The sequence below is a fragment of the Haliotis cracherodii genome, unplaced genomic scaffold (assembly GCF_022045235.1).
Source record: "Haliotis cracherodii isolate W230 unplaced genomic scaffold, xgHalCrac1.p SCAF_9, whole genome shotgun sequence".
NCBI classification, from domain to species: Eukaryota; Metazoa; Mollusca; class Gastropoda; order Lepetellida; family Haliotidae; genus Haliotis; species Haliotis cracherodii.
In genome coordinates, this window is record NW_027266343.1 from 46586437 (window position 1) to 46610417 (window position 23981).

The window sequence follows — 23981 nt, forward strand, 5'->3', positions numbered from 1 at the left end:
AGGGGAGAGGGTAGATAGGCCTGACACTGGGAGCAGGACCAGACAAACCAGTGTTTGATATTTAAAAATCCAACATCAACAGGACCTAGACTGACCACCCTACCAATATTGTTGCCTCTTATAAGAAACAATTACTGTGCTGGGGACCTTTGTGAATTTGGCTCCAGGCCAAAAGGTTCAACTTAAATTATGAGATTCTTTCTGAAAAGGCCATGAATTTGAAAACAACATGTACAACTAGTGCTGTTTTCATGACAATAAATAAAATTAATAATGCAATCTGACAATACATTTTTATATAATACATAATATACATGAATCATGTTTATTTGTAGATGCTTACATCACCAGATGCATTTTTTCAAAAGAGTTATGTCAAACAGTTATGTAATTCAACCTGATGTGAAGTGTCAATCAGAAAGGAAACACATGTTGGTGGGTGACACCAATCCCTATCTGCAATAACAAATAAATGTTGATATAAACTTCCTGAATAAATAATTTTATTCAGCTTAAGGCAATATCATTCATAGAACATATATAAATATCATTTTTACATTCCTTGTATTGTATGAATTTGTTATCACTCAAACGCGATAAGATATACAATAAATGATAATAAAAACACAACAATGTACTTTTGACATGCCCCCTCTTTGCACTTTGAAATATAAGTTATTGATATGTATTTTTCCTATTGGCTTGACGAGCATTACACCATCCATGTGGTCAGGCCTACTGACCTAGTACACTATTAAACCTTGTTCAAATTCAACTCACGAGGCCACTTTAGTTTTATCATGCAAATATACCAGTGATACTTCCTTATCAAATGATAAAGTTCTACATAACCACTCAAACATAAGTACCAGCCAGCTGGGAACAATTGAAGTACTTTCACAGTCAGGGTATTAGGTTGGTTTTAGCACTCCTATGATTTTAAACCGCCACTTTTTCCTCCAGGAGGGAACGGAAGACCTGTCAACTTTGAGACACAGCACAAGTCACACATTTGACCTCATAGGAGCAATTACACTCTTTATGTAAACAAATCACAATCACTTGTCTGATACGGATACTGTATTGCCATAGTCAGCTACATGATGCCAAGAGTTTCATTACTGTGTTATGCTTTACAAAATTTTGATTTTCCCCAAAGAAATTAATTGCGGTTTTTGAAAGAATATCAATGATAATATATATACAAAGAGAAAAATAACAAAGTCAGTTCGCCACCCCTTGTGTCCCATATATGGCTCATTTATCCTATTTGGGTATTTTGTTCGCACAAGTGACAACACACATTCCGCCATTATTTGTCTGTGATGGAAGACAACATGCTCCCCATCTCCCAGTCTCATCTTCTTTTGAACATATTCTGGTATTTTCCACCCGTTACAGTTGTCAATTATTTTCCAGAATTTATAGTAGAGAGCCTATCTGATGGTGCAGTTATTAGGGCTTGGAGGGAGCGCATGTCCCATCCATCTGGCTGTTCCATTGTGGGTGGCTACACAGAGTTTGATAAAACAGTAGGGGCATGTGCCCTCCTCCATTCGATTGTCACCCTCGGGATCTGGCTGATTTGCAATGTACTGTTCCCCGGGAATAGGGGAGTCCACTTGAATTTGTATACCTTACGTTTTGTAAATACATTTTTTGTTATTGTATATATAGTGAATGTAACTATTCTATAAACGGACATGGTTTACAAGGAGCATTATTTCGTGATTAATGTATATAAGTCATTTGATTAGTATATGCACTTTGACTGGATATATTCTTATTATGCAGTAACTGTTTCATTATTATCAAATTTGTAGCCCACAGACCTGTTGTCCTGCGATGTTCCGTAGCAGCCATATGTACAATATGCACCAATAACACATATTCACCACTAATGAACTGCGATATAATAGATTATATGGTCTCTGATGGTACACAAGTTGTTTGTAGTCAGCTTCTAAATGTATTTGTATGATTTTGTGATATTTGGCTCTGACTTGACCTGACAAGAGATCATGCCACTATAGCCATCATATATATATATATATATATATATATATATATATATATATATATATATATATATATATATATATATATATATATGATGCCACTATAGCCATCATATATATATATATATATATATAAATACATAGACATAATTTAGAAGTGAGATCTGCTTTGTTATATTTCAAGTGTTTTAATATGTTATGCTGCCTTGGACCTGAGAATTGTCCGCGGTCCCCAGCTGAGAGGCAGAGGGCCACACGACCTCTTATCCATAATTGTATGTGGCAGAGGAATGTAATGTTTAGAACATAAAGTGGGAAGCCGATTTGGGTGCTGAAAGGCTGTAACTGGCGGTTTAACGCATGTTCCTCAGGCGTGTCAGAAACCTAGGATTGTAATTCGTTTCCTGGTTCACCTAGATCATGTTTCTGGGTTTGTCAGCACCGTCACCCATGCTTGTTGGTTTCAGCATCACTTTGGGCTTTCCTCCCACACTAACCTGACACACAGAGAATCTCACCCGAGTGTCTTTTGATATCAAATATATCAACACGAGTTGATAAAAGTGGGAAAACTCCGAGGCTTGCCGAGGATTTTTTCCACTTTTATCATTCTTCCAACTTTTTCAGTTTCTAGACAGTAATAAGCAGTGTCTTAAGTGTAAAAAGTACTGCAAACAGCTTCAGTAGCAGAGCCATTAGTGATGTCATTTGATTGTGACGTCATGGTAACCAATGACGTCACAATGGTCTGCAAAGCATTGTGATGCAATTTCATTGCAGCGATATCTACAGTGTAGATATCGCTTGATCTCACCCAAGCTATATCTCCTGTGAGAGCCAGTTTTGGATGATAAACCCTGATATGCCTGATACACAATGTTGTTTAACCCCACTTACTCATGCACTCTTTATGTCTGTATTTTAATTGTATCTGAGATGGACTGTTCACTTGTGTCAGTGTCTGCTTGTCCATCTGTTATACTAGCCTGCTGGTGTTGTTCTCTGAAACTGGTAGACAAACTGGACAGGAGAGCTATATATATATATATCTGCTCTACTGTTCACTTGTGTCAGTGTCTGTTTGCCCATCTGTTCCTCTTGTACTAGCCTGCTGGTGGTGTTCTCTGAAACTTGAGTTACACTGGACAGGATGAGCTATATCTGGGCTTCTGTTCACTTGTGTCAGACTTCTGCTTGCCCATCTGTTCCTCTGATGCTGGCTTGTTGGTGGTGTTCTCTGAAACTGGTAGAAACACTGGACAGGGTGAGCTACACCTAGGCTACTTTCATGTATTACACAAGTTTTTTTTAGTGTTGCCTTGATAGAGTGTTCGGGGCGGTCGGGTAGCCTAGTGGTTAAAGCGTTCGCTCATCACGCCGAAGACCCGGGTTCGATTCCTGACATGGGTACAAGGTGTGACGCCCATTTCTGGTGTCCTCCGCCGTGATATTGCTGGAATATTGCTAAAAGCGGCGTAAAACCATACTCACTCACTCACTGATAGAGTGTTCCCTTGTACAATGTCTAAACAGGGTGGTCGGGTAGCCTAGTTGTTAAAGTGTTTGCTCGTCACACCGAAGACCTGGGTTCGATTCCCAACATGGATACAATGTGTGAAGCCCGTGATATCGCTGGAATATTGCTAAAAGTGGTGTAAAACCGTACTCATACAACTTTTTGGAGGCGCTTAAATTCAGGGAGTTGCATCCCTTGGGCATACCAGACACCTGTGATTGTGGGATCAAATCTCAGTTCCCCTGATTATGTTTCAAACTTTGTCAGCACCATAGCTATGCTTGTGGGTTTCACCCTTGTGGTAAACATCTGAGACCTGAATCACTTTGGTCTTCCAATATAACATCAAGCTGACATGCCATGATATAACTGGAATATAAGGCTGGGATGAGTCCAAATTTACTACCCAGGTACCCACACCCCTATTACCCGACCCTACCCAAGTACCTGCTCTAGGTCTCAAGAGACCGATTGGGCATAGTTTGACCGTAGCCCTGAAAAAAACATATTCAGGTACACTATGAAACGATCTGGTCATGCCCACACTGAAGTTGACTGAAGTTATATGTGTATTCAAACATGTGAAAGTCAGAAGTAATGCCAATCTCATTAAAATCAGATCTTAGTTCTCGCTACCGCTAAACAAAGATCTGAGGACATCCCATTAGGGGTCACGTCAGAATGACCTTTTATCTGAACAATCAGAGCGTCGCTTACCAGATCATGAAAGTGATAGTCGGAATGTGATTTTCAATCTTGCAACCTTGAAAACTTAAACACGATAGTTACGGGTTTAACGACTGAATCCATACAATCTAGACCATCTAATAGCCATACCAGAATGTTCTTTTGTTCAGGTTTCAGATTTGTAGTCAAGAATTTGTCAAAATATGTTTCGAAGCGTAGTCGCCAATTTGAAATGAGTGTCGTAAAGCACGAGAAAGCTGCCTTCTGATTGGCTAATGTCGGTCAAAGTTTGCGCAAGGTTGGTCTGACATGATCTGTAATGGGATGTCCTCACATCTTTGTTTAGCGGCAGCTAAAACTAAGATCTGGTTTTAATGAGATTGGAAGTAATACATGCATAGTCAGAACAAAATGTGACCATTAGTGACTTGTAGTGTAACCATGGAGTTATTGTGATTTTTTTGTCATTAAACAATATATCACGTGACTAACCACGGGTCCGGGTAGTCCTGATGGTACCCGGGTCCTACTCACGACCCACCCGACCCGAGTACCCAAGTTACCCGTCAAAGCACAACTGGAATACTGTTCAGAGTGGCATTGAGCCAAAGTCACTATTTATGGATTGGGTGAGGCTTGGTAAAGTTGTTGATAGCATCAATATCTTGGTGTGTCGGGTCCAGACCTGATTATTTACGGACCTGTGTCATATGGCTGGAATATTGCTGAGTGCAGTAACAAGTAAACTAACATAACCTACCTTCTGCCATCCTGATTTGAAGCTCAGCCTAGGATGGCTGCATCATCCATTGTTTAGAGCAGGCCTGTTTTTTGTTGAATCATCGTATCTTAGTCTGTTTGAACATTATCATTATTTAGGTTACAATTTCATTGTCTGGTTTGGTTAGTATGGCCGCTTCAGGGGATGTTTAGCCGACATTTATCTGCTTTTGTGGAGGAAGGCCTAGGGCCTGTATGGTTTTTATACAGTCTGTCTTACAGTCTCTGCATGATGCTATTTTCCCTTCTGCACAGCCCTTACTGTAATGCAATAGCCCAAAATGAAGCAAGAGTAGATTTTCCACAGGTTCTGAATCTCAGATCTCACTGGGGCCCCTTTTCAGTTAAGTGGAGTTATTTGTTTCAATCAAAAGTATATATTTTCAGAGGCAAAGCATTAATCAAGGGTTTTTTTCTGCGGCCAGAACCTGGCCACATGGTGACAATTACAATCTGCAGTAATGCAATGTTGTATCAGAAGGAAGTCAATCCTGTTTCAGAGAAGGTTACCCATCCTGTTCAATAGTTACCAGTTTCATTTTGTTGTCCTGCACCAGGATGGTGAAATATCTATATTTGATTTATAGCAGTCCTCAAATACCAGGCACGATCAGAAAGATAAGGAAGTCAAGCTATCTAAGTCAGCTATAAAACCAAAAATTTCAATGTGTAATGAACTAGGATTCCACAGTTTGGGACTTTCAGACATGTTACCGTCTGTGGTTGATACTTTTTGTTTTAATGTTGTAACAGTAACCAGCGCCCCTTTCAGGCAACTAAAACTATCTTCCAGACCACTGTGTTCATGTCTGGAGCTGCCTTGTGTGTGTCTTCAGCTGGCATTATGCTCATTTTAGTGAGTTTCCTTAGGTCTTAGGTCAGTGTTAATGTTAACATTCTGTTGGTAGAGTTGGTTGCTTGGGAGTGATTTTCATGTTTACATTCAGCTGGTTGGTTAGGTGTTATATCGTGTTTACATTCAGCTGGTTGGTTAGGTGTTATATCGTGTTTACATTCAGTTGTTTTTTAATGTTATATCATATTAACATTCAGTTGGTTTGTTGGATGTTATAATGTGTTTACATTCAGTTGGTTTGTTGGATGTTATATCGTGTTTACATTCAGTTGGTTTGTTGGATGTTATATCATGTTTACGTTCAGTTGGTTTGTTGGATGTTATATCATGTTTACGTTCAGTTGGTTTGTTGGATGTTATATCATATCAACATTCTGTTGGTTTGTTGGGTGATATATCATGTTAACATTCAGTTGGTTTGTTGGATGTTATATCATGTTAACATTCAGTTGGTTTGTTGGATGTTATATCATGTAAACATTCAGTTGGTTTGTTGGATGTTTTATCATGTTTACATTGAGCTAGTTGGTTAAGTGTTATATCATGTTAACATTCAGTTGGTTTGTGTTTCACATGATATTGTGTTAACGTTCACTTGTTTGTTTTAGATGTGTCATCATGTTTACATTCTGTTGATTTGTTGGGTGTTATAGCATGTATATCATGTTAACAGTCAGTCGGTTGTATTCTATATGTTTTATCATGTTAACAGTTAGGTGGATGTATTAGATCAGTATCTCATTCACATACACTGTTGTAGAAATGTTATCATATATAGAAGTATGTTAACAATCAATTCAGTAGTCTGTAATTATGTTAATATGCAATATGTAAACCGACGATATCTCTGCCATTATACAGCGACATGACGAAGAACAACTAAACTCTAAGATGAATTGTCGAAGAAAATAGTTTAAAATCTTCTATCAGGCCCTTGTAATTAAGTTACTACAAAGCTAATAAATAACATCCAAGAAAAATTGCACCAAAAGCATCTTCATAGCCCTTGCTGAATTAAGGTAAATTGTGTGTTCTCAACCACATGATCCCCCGCCTAAACCTTGAGTTGGCAGGGATGGTTCCATCATAGACTTTGTTGAGAACAGGCCTGTCTCATTTGAAGCTTGGCATCCTGCCCTAATGCCAGGTGATGTTCGGTGCTGTTAAATTGGCCAAATTACCCGTAGTGTTTTATTGTGCTTTGAGTATAGCTGCTGTGTGATCTGGGATTCTGGAAAAGATGTTACTTTATAGGGGAGCCTCTGATATTCTGGTGATCATCATCATCATCATCATCGTCATCATCTAAGATGAAGAGTTGAAGAAAATGTTTCAAAATCTTCCATCAGGCTCTTATAATTACTTTACTACAAAACTAATAGTGAACATCCATGAAAAATTGCATCAAAAGCGTCTTCACTACCCACATTGAATTAAGGTAAATTGTGAGTTCTCAAACACTATCTTGATGATATCATCATCATTATCATCATCATCATCATCATCGTCATCATCATCATCATCATCGTCATCATCGTTATGATCTTTACTTGAAAATGCTGCAGAACAAGAATTGTGAAAATAAGTAAGTCGGAATGGTTAATTTAAATTCCAGACCCTATTGTTTTAGAATGAGTAAGAGAATTTGGGAATATGAAAGAATATGTTTATTTTCAAATGAAACAAACTAAAAAACTCAAAACAATTTCACTCTGAGTGAAAAAAGGAGATTAAGGATATCTTAGAAGTATCAAATGTTACAACGGATCTTGTGCAGATCAGGAGGTATTTAGAACAAATTATTCGCCACAAGAATTGATACTGCATCCGCTGCAACTAGATACATTCCCTCTGCTGCCTCTGACTCCGCAACCTTTGTCAGCAGTACAAGTCCTAGCTGTGCTAATCATGTAGGTGGTCTTTTGCCAGAGCTTTATAAATGTGTCTGCCCCTTCCCACAGCAGCTACTAAATCCACTTTTATGCAAGGGCTTACTGGCCCTGCAGTGTATATTTTCTCAAGATCTCTCAAGAATGGAAGAGTCCTCCCCAACGCTTGTAATTATGCTCTAATAGCTTTGCACTGTCACCTTCCCGGATTTCCAGTATACTCAGTCTGGCATATGGGTTGCATGGCTTGTCTATGCTGGGCTGAAATACTGCCTGACTCTCCGAAGACCAGGTAGTTAGCTGATTGAGATCCTGGAAATGTTAGAGACTTCGTTACTAATGGCCACAACAAATTAATTCTTATTTTCAAAATCATAAATATAAGAAAGCTTTATCCTAAAACTTGATAAGACTTTAATTTACATTAACAAAGTCTAATAATTGAAGGTCATTTACATGGGGAAGAAATAACAAAAAACAAGACTCATTGATAAAATTAGAATTCAGAATATAACGTTGAAAATACATTTTCCGCATGAAAATTTGTGAATTAACTTGTAAACAATGCTGATGACAAATAGGGTATGTAAATAAACATATCTTCAACCAATCACTTTTTTGGATTTATTTCCTGTTATTCTCAAGTTAAGCATGTCAAGGTAAAATCACTTGTAAAAGTAGACAGTAATTATTTGATTTGACTTTGTTGGAACTTTCACAATGGTATACTGTGTCGACACAACACCTGATATTAAGTCCGCTGTTGACCCTGCACGACCTGGCAGGGAAGGTTAATGAACATGGGAAACACTAGACCCTACTATTATGGCCATGTAAACCTGTTCTGATATTGTGGTGTGTGGGCAACAAACAGCCATGTGATGGGGTTACGTAGGTTGACCCTAAGGAAAGGAATTCTTTTGTCTCTAGTGGACAAATAATGTCAATAGTGTTCATGTTGTTTGTTGTGGGTTTATAGCATGTATAATACTTAGTGCAAAACAAACATGTTTGTTTGTAAAATTCATATACATTTACTTCTGTCTTTCTTATGGAATTCTATATGAGACTGAAAAAAATGTCTTTGTCCAATACATTTTGTTTAACTATAAGGATGGATGGGCCACATGATGAGTTAATTCTCATGTCCATAATGTATTTTGACTGTTATTAGGGAACATTATATAACAACACCAAGAGTAATACAATCATACTAGTAAAATTATTAACAGGAGAAAAATAATAATAATTATGAGGACCTCGCTTTAGAAACACTGTCACGCTTGCATCCCATAAGTACCAAGTTGTCTGACTACCCATTGTTCTCGGTGCCTTAGGTTTGGTACCTCCCAAACTGTTGACTGACTGATGAATTTAGAAATTCATAAAGCATACTTATCCAGGGGTACTTTCTCAAGAGTGCTACCATGTGTCTCGTTTGGAGAGAGTGGTCTTGAAACCTTTGAAATATTTAAGGAAAAAGGTACTAAGGTAATTGTTTGGTAGGTGGATGGATGACTTGCTCCTCAGGCTTGACTCACCTGGTAGGGAATGTGATTGCTTTAAAAACCTTCCAGAGCCTACCAGGCAGAAGGAATTGTATACTCCCTAGGGAGTTGAGAATGTTCAAATTCACACTGATCTGTTTTCGAGGGTAATAATGTCTTTACGGATGTAGTATGGAGTCTCAGAATTTACAAGTTTTTAAGTTGGCTATTATATAAATATATACTGAATAAAAAAGTTAGGAATTTTTTGGGTTGATATTTTGTTGCATTGAAGACTGAGCAAACCATTTCATAGAATTATCCCAAAACATATTCATGAGCCCTTACCCTTTTTTCAGTATATATTATTTGGAACTATTGGCAGTTTCACACCTTGTGTATTTTAGCAGAACAGAATAGTGATAGTTTAAACTGAAGTGTCAGCAACAAAGCTTTGAGGAGGTATATAGGCTATAAATAGGAGTCCCCGTAGTGTTGTCAATACCAAATTTCTGTTCTGAAGCCTTGGAGAACAGTAGATGTACAAATAAGCAATGATGTTGCCAAGAATGAGTTAGGGGAGACGTTTGACAGCTTTACAATAAGCTGCTTGAAGACTGTTCTCTGTACAACTTATCATGTTATTGTTTATGGGGAAATATGAATCTGAGTATGCTGAGAGACTGGTTTTTTTTTTAAAGATCTGGTCTATTCTTACCGATGCAATGCAGGTTTAGAAATCATATTATAGCTGTGTTGTTTTCTCCCTGCCTCAGAGTATTGACCCAACATGTCACATTTAGCCCTATGATGGCTTGTGGTATAGCAAGGAAAATCTCATAGTAGCGGTTTGGGGATTATATAGTGGTCATGGGGGTGCACAAGGAGAAAATATCACTCAAAAGAAGTTAAGGACCATACTAATGTCATATTACTATAGTCATGACAAATTAACTATAGTAATATGACATAATAATAGATTAACTATAATAATATAAAACAATCAAATGGTCCTTAACTTCTTTTGAGTAGCATATGGTTAAATGTTTTGTTTCTTCAAATGTTACACTAACAACAACACTGAAATGAATGATTGGTTAGATTTAAAGGGCAAATTGGCAGTACTAGGAAATAGATTCAAGTCTTTAGAGTGAGTGAGTTGGGTTTAACGCCGCTTTTAACAGTATTCCAGTCATATCATGGCGTGTCAGCTTAATGTGGGAGGAAAGCCCGAACTGATGCAGGTCATAGATGTTTACCACTTCGGTCAAACCCACGAGCACGGTTATGGTGCTGACAAACCTAGAAACATAATTGGGGTGAACCGGGATTTGAACCCACAATCATAGGTTTCTGGCATGCCCAAGGGACGCAACTCTGCACAGCGAATCGCGGTGCCTTAGACGACTGGGCCACCCGTGCCCTTTAAGTCTTTAGAACAGCACTGTTTGTCAAGCTTCCAAGTTGCTATGATGTAAATCATTGATTACCTAATTACAAGGAGACTACTGGGAGACAGCAAACTATACTGGTCTACTGGTTGTACATGTAAGAGACAACCGAATGGATTGGGGACTGTTAGTTGGTTGATTGCGTCTCATCGTACCCCGGACATGGACATGGACACACAATATACATTGCTCACAATATCGATCACTAGATTGTCTGGTCCAGACTTGTCATCACGCCGATAAGATGGGTTCAGTTCCCACTGGGTGAAGACCATTTCTGCTGTTTCTGTATAATCATGTAATATCCGGAATATTGCTGAAAGCGTGTTAAAATCATGCTCACCCATTCTTGAATCTTATTTACTGGGAAGGAACAAACTTATAAACAGATGATGCATATTTAACCTTTATTTATTTCATCACTAAATTAAGTATGGCATCATGTGTTAAACAAAAGATTTAAGCGTGGAACAGGTGATGCATATTTAACCTTTATTAATTTCATCAAGATTGCACCCTCTGTTGTTTAATGCCCCACTCAGCAATATTCCAGCTATATGATTGTGGTCTGTAAATAATCAAGTCTGGACCAGACTATCCAGTTTTTGACATCATAAGCATTGATCCATGAAATTGGGATATGATGACATGCGTCAACCAAGTCAGTGAGCGTGACACTTGATCTTGTTAGTCGCATCATACGACAAGCAGAGTTGCCTTTTATGGCAAGCATGGGTTCCTGAAGACCTATTCTAACATGGATCTTCATGGTTCTGTGTTGAACAAAGATGTCAAGCAGTGAAACAGACTATAGAAGCAGCACATTTTGCCTGTTCCCATGCAGGTACAGAAAGCTACACATTGATTTATGCCTCAAGCAGATGGCCAGGTGTGATGTGTGGCCAGATACTGCTTAGCAGCTGATGTTTTGTCAGTCAGCTGAAGGTGCTGCACTTCCTCCTCACTTGTCAGGTTGTCATCAGGATAATAGCATGTTGTCATCCTTGGCAGCCATTTTGAATGGAAGTAATAGCTCTACTGAGCCATTATAGAGTGTTTCTTTGCTATAAAGAAAAAAATTTCAATTAGACCGTGGCAGAATGATGGTTTATTGTTTTGTTGTTCATTCAAATGTACTACCACCACATGTAGGTCAGACAAGGATGCAACGGAAATGTGTTTTTTAAGACAACACAAGCCCTTTAAAATGTACAGCCTGTCAGAATGACCTTGATACAAAAATATTGTTAAAATCACAAAAGGTTTATGTATAATAGATTGTCAATCCTAGATTTTATCTCTTGACTCTTTGCTGTTGTCTCTCAAAAGACAATTGAAATTATTTCTTTGTTAAAACATTTTTTTCGGAGATTTATATACAATTTTTTTACTGTTTGAACTTCCTTGTATTAGAGTGTTAGGTATGGATTAAATTGTAATGTCATATTGAAAGTAAGTTCCTTGTGTCTAAGCATGATTGCTAAAGGGCACACCTAGAAATATGATTTTTTAACAAAATACCCCGTGCCAAATAGTAAATTTCTGTTTGGTATAGTAAGCTCTGGGAATAATATTCCATATGATGCTTAGACCATTATTTAAAAGTGTTTGGCGCAGACTGATACTCTTAATCTAGCTCATGACTATAGATACAATCTATTCTTGTTGGCACACTTATTTAAGAGTTCCTTGTTGCACACTTGAAAACTTTCATTGTTATCTCTGGTTATGATTCTAGTTTAGCTTCCTCTACATGTCGTTTTGATAAATTCGTTATTCAGCAAGAGTTGATGTGTGGTTGGTCATAGAAATGCATATCTGCCATTCCTCATTAACCAAGCGTTGGGGTAGCCAAGTGGTTAAAGCTTTTGTTTGCCTCTGGCCTCTCCAGTCGTGATATTGCTATATTGTTGCTGAAAGAAGTGTATAATCTCACTCACTCACTCACTCACTCACCCCAGACACTCTCACTCACTCACTCACACCCAACTCACTTGCTCACATCCCCACTCACTCACTCACTCGCTCACATCCTCACTTGCTCACTCGCTCACTCACTCACTCACTCACTCACTCACTCACTCACTCACTCACTCACTCACACCCGACTCACTCGCTCACATCCTCACTCACTCACTCAATCACACCTGACTCACTTGCTCACATATCACTCACTCACTCGCTCACATCCTCACTCACTCGCTCACATCCCCACTCACTCACTCGCTCCCATTCTCACTCGCTCACATCCCCACTCACTCACTCGCTCACATCCTCACTCGCTCACATTCTCACTTGCTCACTCACTCGCTCACATCCCCACTCACTCACATCCTCACTTGCTCACTCACTCACTCGCTCACATCCTCACTTGCTCACTCACTCACTCGCTCACATCCTCACTCACTCGCTCACATCCCCACTCACTCACTCGCTCCCATTCTCACTTGCTCACTCACTCACTCGCTCACATCCCCACTCACTCACTCGCTCACATCCCCACTCACTCACATCCTCACTTGCTCACTCACTCGCTCACATCCCCACTCGCTCACATCCTCACTTGCTCACTCACTCGCTCACATCCCCACTCGCTCACATCCTCACTCGCTCACATCCTCACTTGCTCACTCACTCGCTCACATCCCCACTCGCTCACATCCTCACTTGCTCACTCACTCACTCACATCCCCACACACTCACTCACTCGCTCACATCCTCACTTGCTCACATCCTCACTTGCTCACTCACTCACTCGCTCACATCCCCACTCGCTCACATCCTCACTTGCTCACTCACTCACTCGCTCACATCCCCACTCACTCACTCACTCGCATCCTCACTTGCTCACTCACTCACTCGCTCACATCCTCACTCACTTACTCACTCACCCACCGCAGTGGTAAGATCCCTACAAACTGCTGGTTGTTTTATGCTTCACATAGTACACCAGGAATCTGGGTCAGAATATTTTCCAATTACTCTTTATACCTTAGGTTTGTCATTAGAGCCAACTAAACCTCGGATCGTGTTTCATCATAGTAAGTGTTCTGTTATTGATGTGATCAGCCAATCGATACACTTGCTGTCATGGACCGATAAATAAATATGCAAATGAAGTCACCTAGCAGGAACTACTTTCAAGCTTCCTCCATCACTGCTATGCTTTCTTTGTCATTAAACTATTAGCTAACACTCCTTGGGTGTCCCATTGACGAACACTTAGTCTGAAAATATATAATGTTGATAGAAGATTCAGAAGGGAGCGATGGGGTAGCCTAGTAGTTAAAGTGTTTGCTCCTCAAGTCGAAGCCCCGGGTTTGATTCCCCACATGGGTACAATGTGTGAAGCCCATTTCTGGTGTCCGGACTGTGATATTGCTGGAATATTGCTAAAAGTGGTGTAAAACCATACTCACTGAGAGAAATCTAGACTTGTTCCATTGAGGACTACAGCATTACAGAAAGGGCTGGGCGAAGGGGGAAATAATACAGTTCAGGGTCTGTCAGACACACTGACACTAGTGCTTGTCAGTGTGTTGTGGAACTATGACAACAAACATGGCTGCAAGTCATTTGGTGCTATATGACAAAGTGTGTGGTTTACTCGAAACTTGTATTCATACAGGGTTTCTGAAGCTACTTTATTGAGTGAAATTACACCCTAATCATCATTTATTTTAAGATGTTTACTTCTTTCCATATCGCAAGTATAGAATATTAGGAATAAAAGATATGTATCATTCTTGCCAAAGCTCACATAATACATTTTTTATTCCGAATACATGATATTTACTATACGGAACACACTGGGCTAATATTTTCTCGACTGTGTAACTGAAATTGGCATTGTCATGGTAAAAATGGCAGGGATCAGTGTTAACCAACATTCACTCATTTGGCAGATTGAGTGTATAGTTACCTGTGACACTACCTTAAGGCTGTGCATCCACATACTTGTGGAGAACACAAGGAGAATTCTATCTGGTGTTCCTTATAGACCTCCCTCATGCTTCATGTTGAGCCTCAAATGAAATCATTTTAAGTATATGGTCTGATGTCATTAGGATGACACCGACATGATGTTTCTGAAAAGATTTTTTATTTTATTCATTTGTTAAATTGTCTTTAAATATATAATGGAAAGGAACCGAGAGAATCTCTTCATTTCACTGAAGAAGTCTAGACTTGCTAAAGTAATGTAGACTTACTTGGGTTTTTAATGTTTTGTTGCAGGGTCTGTATGAGGGGCAACCTTACAATGCATTTATGTTAACACTTCAAACAATTTCAATTTTAGATGTATGTATTTTCATTCTTGATCATTTTAATCATTTGTTTTTCCAGGTAAGCGATGGGAAGAAGCTTCGGCCTAAGGTCAGCAACTGTTTTGGTAAGTTGAAAGATTGTTTACATCCTGCTGGTTTACAGCAGGCCAGTCTTTTCCTTCAGCCTAGCAGAGCTACAGATAAACAGCGTATTTGCGTAAAATACCCCCTCAAAATATTCAAAACCCAAATAATTTCAATTAACTTGCGTACAGAAATGCATGCATTAAATAATATACTCAAATGTATAAAAACAGCTGGCGTAAATACCCAATGAAGCTTTTTCCTCCGTGGTCTAATGGTAGAGCGTCCGCCCAGAGTGCGGAAGGTCCGGGGTTCGATCCCCAGTCGCATCGTACCAAAAGACGTTAAATGATGGTACTTGTTGTAACCCTGTCTGGCGCCTGGCACTAAGGGGCTAAAACAAGGACTGGTTGGCTCGGAGTCAGTATACTCCGTATTCAAGTTAAACTGCGTCATGGTATCTGAGTGTGCTAGCACTATAAATCGGCATCAGTCCGGACTAGTACAAGCAGCCACACATATACACGTGCATGCACGTCACTATATAAGTGCAATAATCTTGGACACAACGTTAAACCCCATTTCACCTCACCACCTCATACAGAGATGTACCTAGGGTCTGTAGAAGCCTGTTCCAGGTCAATGTACTGCAGTGTGCTCTGGTACTTACACTATAGCGTATTTCATTGCAGGACTCAACACATGCCTGAAAGTAAACGTGACATGAATATTAACACGTTTCTTGTGGTCTTAACCTTGTTACAAGGCCCGGGAGATTGTTACGGGTAACATGTTTTAATTAACTGGGTTAACCTATGGTGTAATGAAACAGAAAGTTGGGCAGTCGGGTCAGGATATGATCATACAAGTGTCCTTTTCCTTTATATATGTTATGACTTGACAAGATTGAATGTCATGTCATGTCCTCCTTTGTATATTTGTCACAATCTCAAGTACCGGGCAAACATTTTTCACAGGAACCTATTTCAGAGCTCCAGATAAGCTGCGTATCTGCATGAAATACGCATCAGAAATGCAGAAATACTCAGTAAAATATAATCCAAGCGTATCAAATACGCAACGAACATTACAGATACGCTACAAAAATAAAACTTGTGCATATCATCAAAATATTGTGAAGTAACCCTGCGTATTCGATTAGCAAATCAGCAACTTATTTTGAAATTATAAACGGGCATTCCGTCAACCATGCCAAACTCCATGATGACAGTTACATCATGATCATTTGCCATCACCCTTTCTTTTGGAAGTATCGTGGTATTTTTGAGTCCTATAAAGCTCTCGAACCCACGCAACACCAGTTTGCAGGGACTAGATGAATAGGTTTTTTTTAAATATTTAACTTAAAATACCCACATCTGTAAAAACTAGTGGGTAACAGAAATTTGACTACGCAGATAGAATTACTGATACCCAATGATTTTAAAATGCATGGGTAAAATACCCACAACACCAAAAGCTTATCGGGAGCTCTGCTATTTCAGAACTTGTTTAAGCCTCATGTAGCTTTCCTTACGTATAACACTCAGTAATTAGCCTGATTGGGAAACTTTGTACAGAGTTGCCTTCCTTAGCTGCCAGGATCTGCTATAGCGCATGCTGACTCCAAGCCAGCCAGTCCTTCCCTTATGCCCTAATGCTGAACACCAAGCAGCGGTAACATGTACAATCTTTTAAAGTCTTTGGGTTATGACTTGACGATAATAGCTTTAATTTGTTAATAACTTGTGTTATTTGTGGCAAATTAATCCAGGAATAATGGATGATAATGTATGAAGCCTATTTTTTGGGTCCCCCACCATCATATTGCTGGAATACTGTTTAAAGCTGTGTAAAACCATGTTTACTCACAGTAGAGGGTGGCTTGGTAGGTTAGTGGGTGGAGGGGTCGATCGTCACGTCGAAGGTTTGTGTTCCATTCCCTACATCCTTAAATTACGATGTGCGAAGCCAGCTGTTTTCTGTGACTCGCCATCATATTGCTGGAAGCTGTACGAAATCCTATTCACTGACAGTAGAGAAAAGACAAGCACCAACATGATTTGTAAACAAGACAATCTAAACCTGACACAGGTAGTGGACAATGGCTACGAATTGAAACAAACGACAACAAGATGCAACTTTTGTTTATTTTGTCCGAAATCAACATCATCGGCCCCATTTCAACATTGTCTCTCATAAACCACGTTGAAGGGATGTGCGAATGTGGGGATATTCAACATGGGGATTTAAGGGGTAAACACGAGTGTTGATCGTATGCAGTGACTGTGTGTGTGAAACATTGTGTTCAGCTATCAAAGCGTGTCTCTAGACTTTTGATGTGTGCCTGTTGGAAGTATGCCATCTCTACACAAAGGATTATCTAGAAAGAGGAAGGAAAATAAGTCAAGTCTCATACACAGGTCAGCCTTGATTATACCCACTATGTCAACAACATTTTCCAAATTCTAAGTGTTATAATGTATGCTATTATGTTAATGTGCTTGTCAAGTTCAAGGGGGTATTGTAAGATCTGTTAGAGGTCTTCACTATATGGCTGCAATAAGGCCAAAATTCTGTAAGATTTAACTCACTCACTTTTAGAGGTCATCATCAAGCACTCCAAAAAGGTCTCCAGACTGATAGTATCATGTGATATGAATATATCATGATTCAGAATTCCCTTCTTGCACAGGAGAGTCAGGAAATCTTATGGGGCATTGTTGATGTTTTTTGCAATAAAACTAAGCAGTTGTGTTAAGGTTAAAGGTTAAGAAAACGTCATTGAACCAGCCCATTGTGAAAACTAATGGTTTTAGCGTTCGCTCGTCACACCGAATATCCGGGTTTAATTCCCGATATGGGTACAATCTGTGAAGCCCATTCCAGGTGTCTCCTGCGGTGATATTGCTGAAAGTGGCCTAAAACCATACTCACTCCCCATTGTGAAGCAAGCATAATGACAGTCTTAACATTTCTCTGCTACCATACACATGATAAAGCTTTATGTGTTTAGTATGTCTTTCTATGTAATCATAGCAAACATGGCACTTCATTTTTCACACATATTTTGATGAACAGAATGAATAGCCAAAATATACAGTGAATATACTACTCCACTTTTGACAGGGATATTTTTGTCTGTACATCTGATTATCCTTATCAAAGGTTGAGTAGTGTATACATGTATGTATAAACTGACCTTTTCAAGAGTAAATATGCACACCACAAGGTTTACATGGGTCTGAGTCCAAGGGACTCTTAGTTATGATGTGGGGGTGTGGGGTGAGGTTGAGTGGGTCGGGTTGGTCAGGGTGTCCAAGACATGGACATGTGGGTCTCAGGCTGACAAAATGTGGCATACTTCACATGATTTGCAGGAATTTTACTGATGTCATATGCGGCGCGGGTGGCCCAGTAGTCTAAGGCGTAGCAATTTGTTATGCAGAGTTGCGTCCCTTGGGCACGTCAGAAACCCATGATTGTTGTTTTGAATCCTGGTTGCCCCAATTATGTTTCTAGGTTTGTCAGCACCATAACCTTTGCTCATGGGTTTCACCAAAGTGGTAAACGTCTGAGACCTGCATCACTTCAGGCTTTCCCCTCACATTAAGCTGACACGCCGTGATATAACTGGAATACTGTTCAAGTTGGTGTTAAACCCAACTCACTCACTCACTGATGTCATATCATTGTACATGCTCAGAATCCTTTAGCTAATTATGTAAGGCCTTCAGTGTTAGATTGATAGAAAATCCACCGCTGACACTATGAACGTGTGGTGTATCTCTGACCACAATCATAATGTCAGAACATGTCTCATGCAATCTACAGTTTGGATTAGTTTTATTAGATTCCAATGGCTGAATTTATTTGCATCCACCAAGATTCGCTCTGTAATTTAATTGCATCCCGTCACAATTTGTGTGCATATTGGATGCAATATTTCGTGTCTGGTAAAACCTTCAATAAATCAGCACTTCATTGACACCTAGGACCATGTAACTAATATTATAAACTAACAAACCCACAAACAAGGCCAGTGTCCAGTGGCCTCTTCGGATGTTTGTTTGTAGAGAATATTAGTTACATGGTCAGCTGCATGTCTTGAAATATGAAACTGGAATAGGCAGGACTTTGTCATCTTCGGAGAGCAGTGAGATGAACTTGAAATCCATGGGAAAATATTAAAAGATCAGGACTGATTTGTTACCCTAGATTACAATGTATTGGGCTGAAATTCAAATTCATTATTGATGGGATGATTTGTCATTTACATGATTAACCGAATTTGGGTCCCGAGAGATTAGGATCACACACAGGACATGGTTTGAGTCACAGCCAGGAGGTCATGTTGTCCTTCCCTGTTGTGTTAGGCCAGACCTTCATTTTTTTAGGGCAAACTTTGGTTGATAGGTCAAAATAAATAAATAAGATGCTTTCAACAGGTTTATAATATCTTTCAGGTTTGTTTGGATTGGGAGGGGAAATGTCTGGTCTCGCTGGTTTTGGGTCTTAAAATGTGTTAAAGAATATCTGGCATTAAATTTTGACTCCAGAGTTTGATATTTCTATATTATGTGTTTCTGTTTCAAGAATTTAAAAATGTACTAAAGACTAGCTATTTTTATTATCAAAACAATTTTTACAGACATGTTCTAAAAAACTTTCTGATTTTTTTTCTTCCACAATTTTCTGGGGTTTTTTTTGGCAGTGGATCTGTAAATTGGGTGAAAAGAATGTTAGGCGTTTTAATATCTACACACACCCTCATCACTCTCCATGACACCATGTTAATTACCCAGTGACATTTCTCTAACTGTTGGTATTCCTTTTCCCCGAGTTCAGCAAGATCCTATTTTCACATGGTCGAGACAGATTTCAATTGATTTGTCAGAGAAATTGCATATTTCATATTTCAGTCATCAATGTGGCTGGGCGCCGATATTTTATGGAGGCAGAAGATGAAGATGACAAAACAGAGTGGATAGAGGCCCTCAACAACGCCAGCAAGATCACGGTAACCTGACTGAACATACCGTAAAACCTCTGCTAAATATGCAGTTTGTATAGTCGAAACTCTAGTTACTGTTACAAGTAGAAGAAGTAATGTTCTCAAAGGATAAAGAGTCCTGTGAAGTTGGGACCAGATTAGGGATTCACCATTGGATATTAGGGGTGGGGTGGATTTATACAAAAGTGTAATTGTTGTTGGAAATGAAAAGAAATTTGGGCAGGTCCTGTACACAAACAGTATGTCTTGAAGCAGTGACAATACAGGAAGTTCCTAGCTTTTGTTAGGCTGGTGTTGTGTTTGTTTGTTGGTTGGTGTACATAGGTGATATTTGAACAAATAATGCCATTTAGAAAGTGATCAAATGTAGAAAATGTTATATTTGGGACAACACTCTCTTAGTAAAGCGGGGCAGTCGGGTAGCCCAGTGGTTAAAGCGTTCGCTCGTCACACCAAAGACCCGGGGTCGATTCCCGACATGGGTACAATGTGTGAAACCCATTTCTGGTGTCCCCGCCGTGATATTGCTGGAATATTGCTAAAAGCAGCGTAAAACCTCACTCACTCACTCACTCACTCACTCACTCACTCACTCACTCACTCTTAGTATGTACAAGTACTTTTGTGGGTTGAGTCCCAAATGATATTTGACGTTGATATGTTTAATCATGTATCTATCTCAGAGTAGACAACTTCATATAGCACTGTCCACAGTCCAGATCTGCATGCAGATAATTTTTTTATAAAAGATTTGTCATTTATGATGGCTCTCAGTTAATACTTTTTTTGTCAAGGTGTACAATCTATGAACGTTGAACATTTGGGATAAGGATGAGAAAGATAAACACATTTTAATTATCATTTTAGGCTATTTGATTGTGGTAGATATCCTCTTTTTTTCGGCATGGACAAATGCTATTATTTGTAGTTTTTTGTCTGCTCAACAAAATAATAAAAAGCCCAGTCAACACATTATGTTTTGTCAACAGCCATTGCAACAAATGTCTGACAATATTTTAGAGTGGTAAAGGATCATAATACCAGTTTATTAATTCTCAGAGAAACTAACTAAACCTTACGATGTTCAGAATGTTTCATACCCATGAAGATCCAGAGTACAATAGGTCTTCAGCAACACATGCTTGCAGTAAAAGGCGAGTATGCTTGTTGTAAGAGGCGACTAACAGTATAGGGTGGTCAGGCTCGCTGACTTGGTTGATGCATGTCATCGTATCCCAATTGCATCGATCAATGCTGATGATGTCAATCACTGGATTGTCTGGTCCGGACTGTATTAGTTACAGACTACTGGAATATTGCTGAGTGCAGCGTTAAACAACAAACACTTACTCACACTCAGAATGTTTTTATGTTCATAAATTTCATCAAGATTGAGCAGTTCTAATGATGAATGGCAGATGAGAGTAAATGTCTTCTTGTCTTGTGTCAACTTCGCTGTCACCAGTGTTCGGTGAGTGACTTTATCACCTGTTCACCGGCAGGTCCCTCAGGACGATGCAGTCAAGAACCTGCGCACAACAGAATGGCAGGCACGCGACCTAAGTCAGAAGTCCTATGTGACCGAGATCGCTGGTGGTGTGGTGTGTAAGATGCCAGTGCAGGTCAGTAGTGCCACAGGAGTTGTCTCCCTTACATATTTCACCTCCCAGCCACTGAATGTGTTCGTGTGTGTTACATGTAGGAATCTGTATACTATAGACTTTGGGGAAGACAAACTAACATAGTCTTGCTTGACAACGGTATAAAGATCTATACCAAAACATCGCCTTTACAGTAAATAAAGAAGTTGTTATCCATAAATTGTGTCTACTTTGTCATCCGTCAACTGCTAGGTAATGTCCATCGAACAATTGGCCTGAAGGTTTATTATAAGGCAGATATCAATGTGTTTGTTCACTGTTCATGGGAGATGCTTAGTAATGGCATTCTATACCATTTATATATCCATTCATCAACCAAAACAGAAATTTGCCAAGTAACTAATTTTTTTCGGGTTTTTTGGTTATTGGTGGCCCATATGTAAAGAGTAAACTCATTTGCCAGTGCATCTTATCAATCTTATCAGATCCGATTTTGTTCAAATTACGTGTCTTGTCATTAGGTTCTGTTCATTGATTGGTACCACTGTATCCATGGTGATGTTTGTTCCCCAGACTGGCGAGGATGTGTCTGGTGAGAGCAGTAGTGAGGATGAGGAGTCCACGAGTCGGTCGTCCTCCTCCGGTCGTGTCTCCCCTTCCAACTCGCTTTGTCGTACCCTCGGTGAGGCCCCTCGGACAACTTCCTCGAGGGGGAGCACGTCACTGAAGGCGGGCTACGGGGTCAAGCAGGGGGCGGTTGTAAGTAGCTTCATCTGCTGTAGTCTTTGCATTTTAGGACCCATTTGGGTTTGCTGATTATTTTGTATTTTTTATTTGTAGAATTTTCATCAAAAATGTGAGGGAAAATAAAAAATACACTCTTTGTTGTTTTTTCAGCGACATGTAAACCCAAAACAACCATAAATTGGAATTATTCAGTGATTAATTTGATGCTCATTTTGGCATTCATATTTCACCATAGTCGGCAATCCAAATTTCTTGCCTTTTTCAACCATCAGAAATGATCCGGCCATTTCCTTAAAAAAACATGTCCGCTGCTCTAATGATATGTGGTTAAAGTATCTACAAAAGTGAAATACTATGAACTGACAAGTCTTATTTGTTGTTCCAGAGAAAAAGTTGGAAAAGGCGATTTTTCCTTCTCCATGAAAATGGATTTAGCTATTATAGGAATGAACAGGTGAGGACTTCATAGACAAAGATGAAGTAATATGTTGATGTGATCTCTTCACAAGATTCAGTCACTCTATGAACATAGTGATATTTCTATACAATTCATTTCAAAAGAAACGCAAATACCATACATATTTGTTAAGACTGACTCCTATTCAAGAGATATTAGACAACATACTGGTATGTTGTGTGAACCGATGCTCATGAACGCATCGGGCGATCGGGTAGCCTAGTGGTTAAAGCGTTCGCTCGTCACGCCAAAGACCCGGGTTCGATTCCTGACATGGGTACAATGTGTGAAGCCCATTTCTGGTGTCCCCTGCCGTGATATTGCTGGAATATTGCTAAAAGCGGCGTAAAACCATACTCACTCACTCATGAACGCATCACATGTGACGTCAAAGATCCATGACTCGAGATGCCCTATTTGTCTCATGCAGGATTAGTGTGTAAAGTTTGGAAATCATGTGCAGCATATTGTATTTAGAATATAGTCACTCTGTGGTAACACTTGACTTTTTTTCATTAAGTGGTTCACATTGGAAACATCTCTTCTTAAAGTACATACTTCTCTATATGTTTCTATGGTTCGTGTTTCTTTTTGCTGTGAGTATATATTGTTTTGTTTGTGACAAGTCAATATCAAAATTGTTTAAGGGAGCAGCCCAGAGAAACGGTTACCGTAGCTACCTATGGTGTAGCTGGAAGGTTGTGGACAGTGGAATACAATAATTACTGTAAATCTTGAAATTAATTAACGCAAGCGTGAATAAAATGCGATTAAATCGAGGGTTTTTTGCTTTCATTAAATAAGTTCGCATTTATGTCTCCATGTTGAATACAATAATTACTGTAAATCTGGAAATTAACGCAAGCATGAATAAAATGCGAAAAATGCGAGTGTGTTTTGCTGTCATAAATTAACTTCGCATTTATGTCTCTAAATGACTATCAACAATAAGACGGCCTCACTGAACACTTTGGATAGCAGAAATATCAACTTGAATATAAACACAAACATGGTTTATTGAGCAGCAGTTGTAACAAGAATCTGTAAATGTCATTTAAAGGATAAGAATTACAGAATAGGCATCCGGTGAGTTATCACTGCTAGGGTCAAGAGTTCTACATCCTCG

At 39.2% G+C, this 23981-nt stretch overlaps 1 protein-coding gene across 1 annotated transcript in view; it reads left to right on the forward strand.

The window, feature by feature from the left end:
* Positions 1-23981, forward strand: part of LOC139452062 (pleckstrin homology domain-containing family A member 1-like) — a 79508-nt gene that overhangs the window by 36627 nt on the left and 18900 nt on the right. Inside the window, exons 4-8 of the mRNA XM_071233364.1 lie at positions 15032-15077; positions 19959-20056; positions 21553-21672; positions 22225-22410; positions 22784-22852. Coding sequence (XP_071089465.1) covers positions 15032-15077; positions 19959-20056; positions 21553-21672; positions 22225-22410; positions 22784-22852 — 519 coding nt within the window. The remainder of the gene's footprint in view (positions 1-15031; positions 15078-19958; positions 20057-21552; positions 21673-22224; positions 22411-22783; positions 22853-23981) is intronic.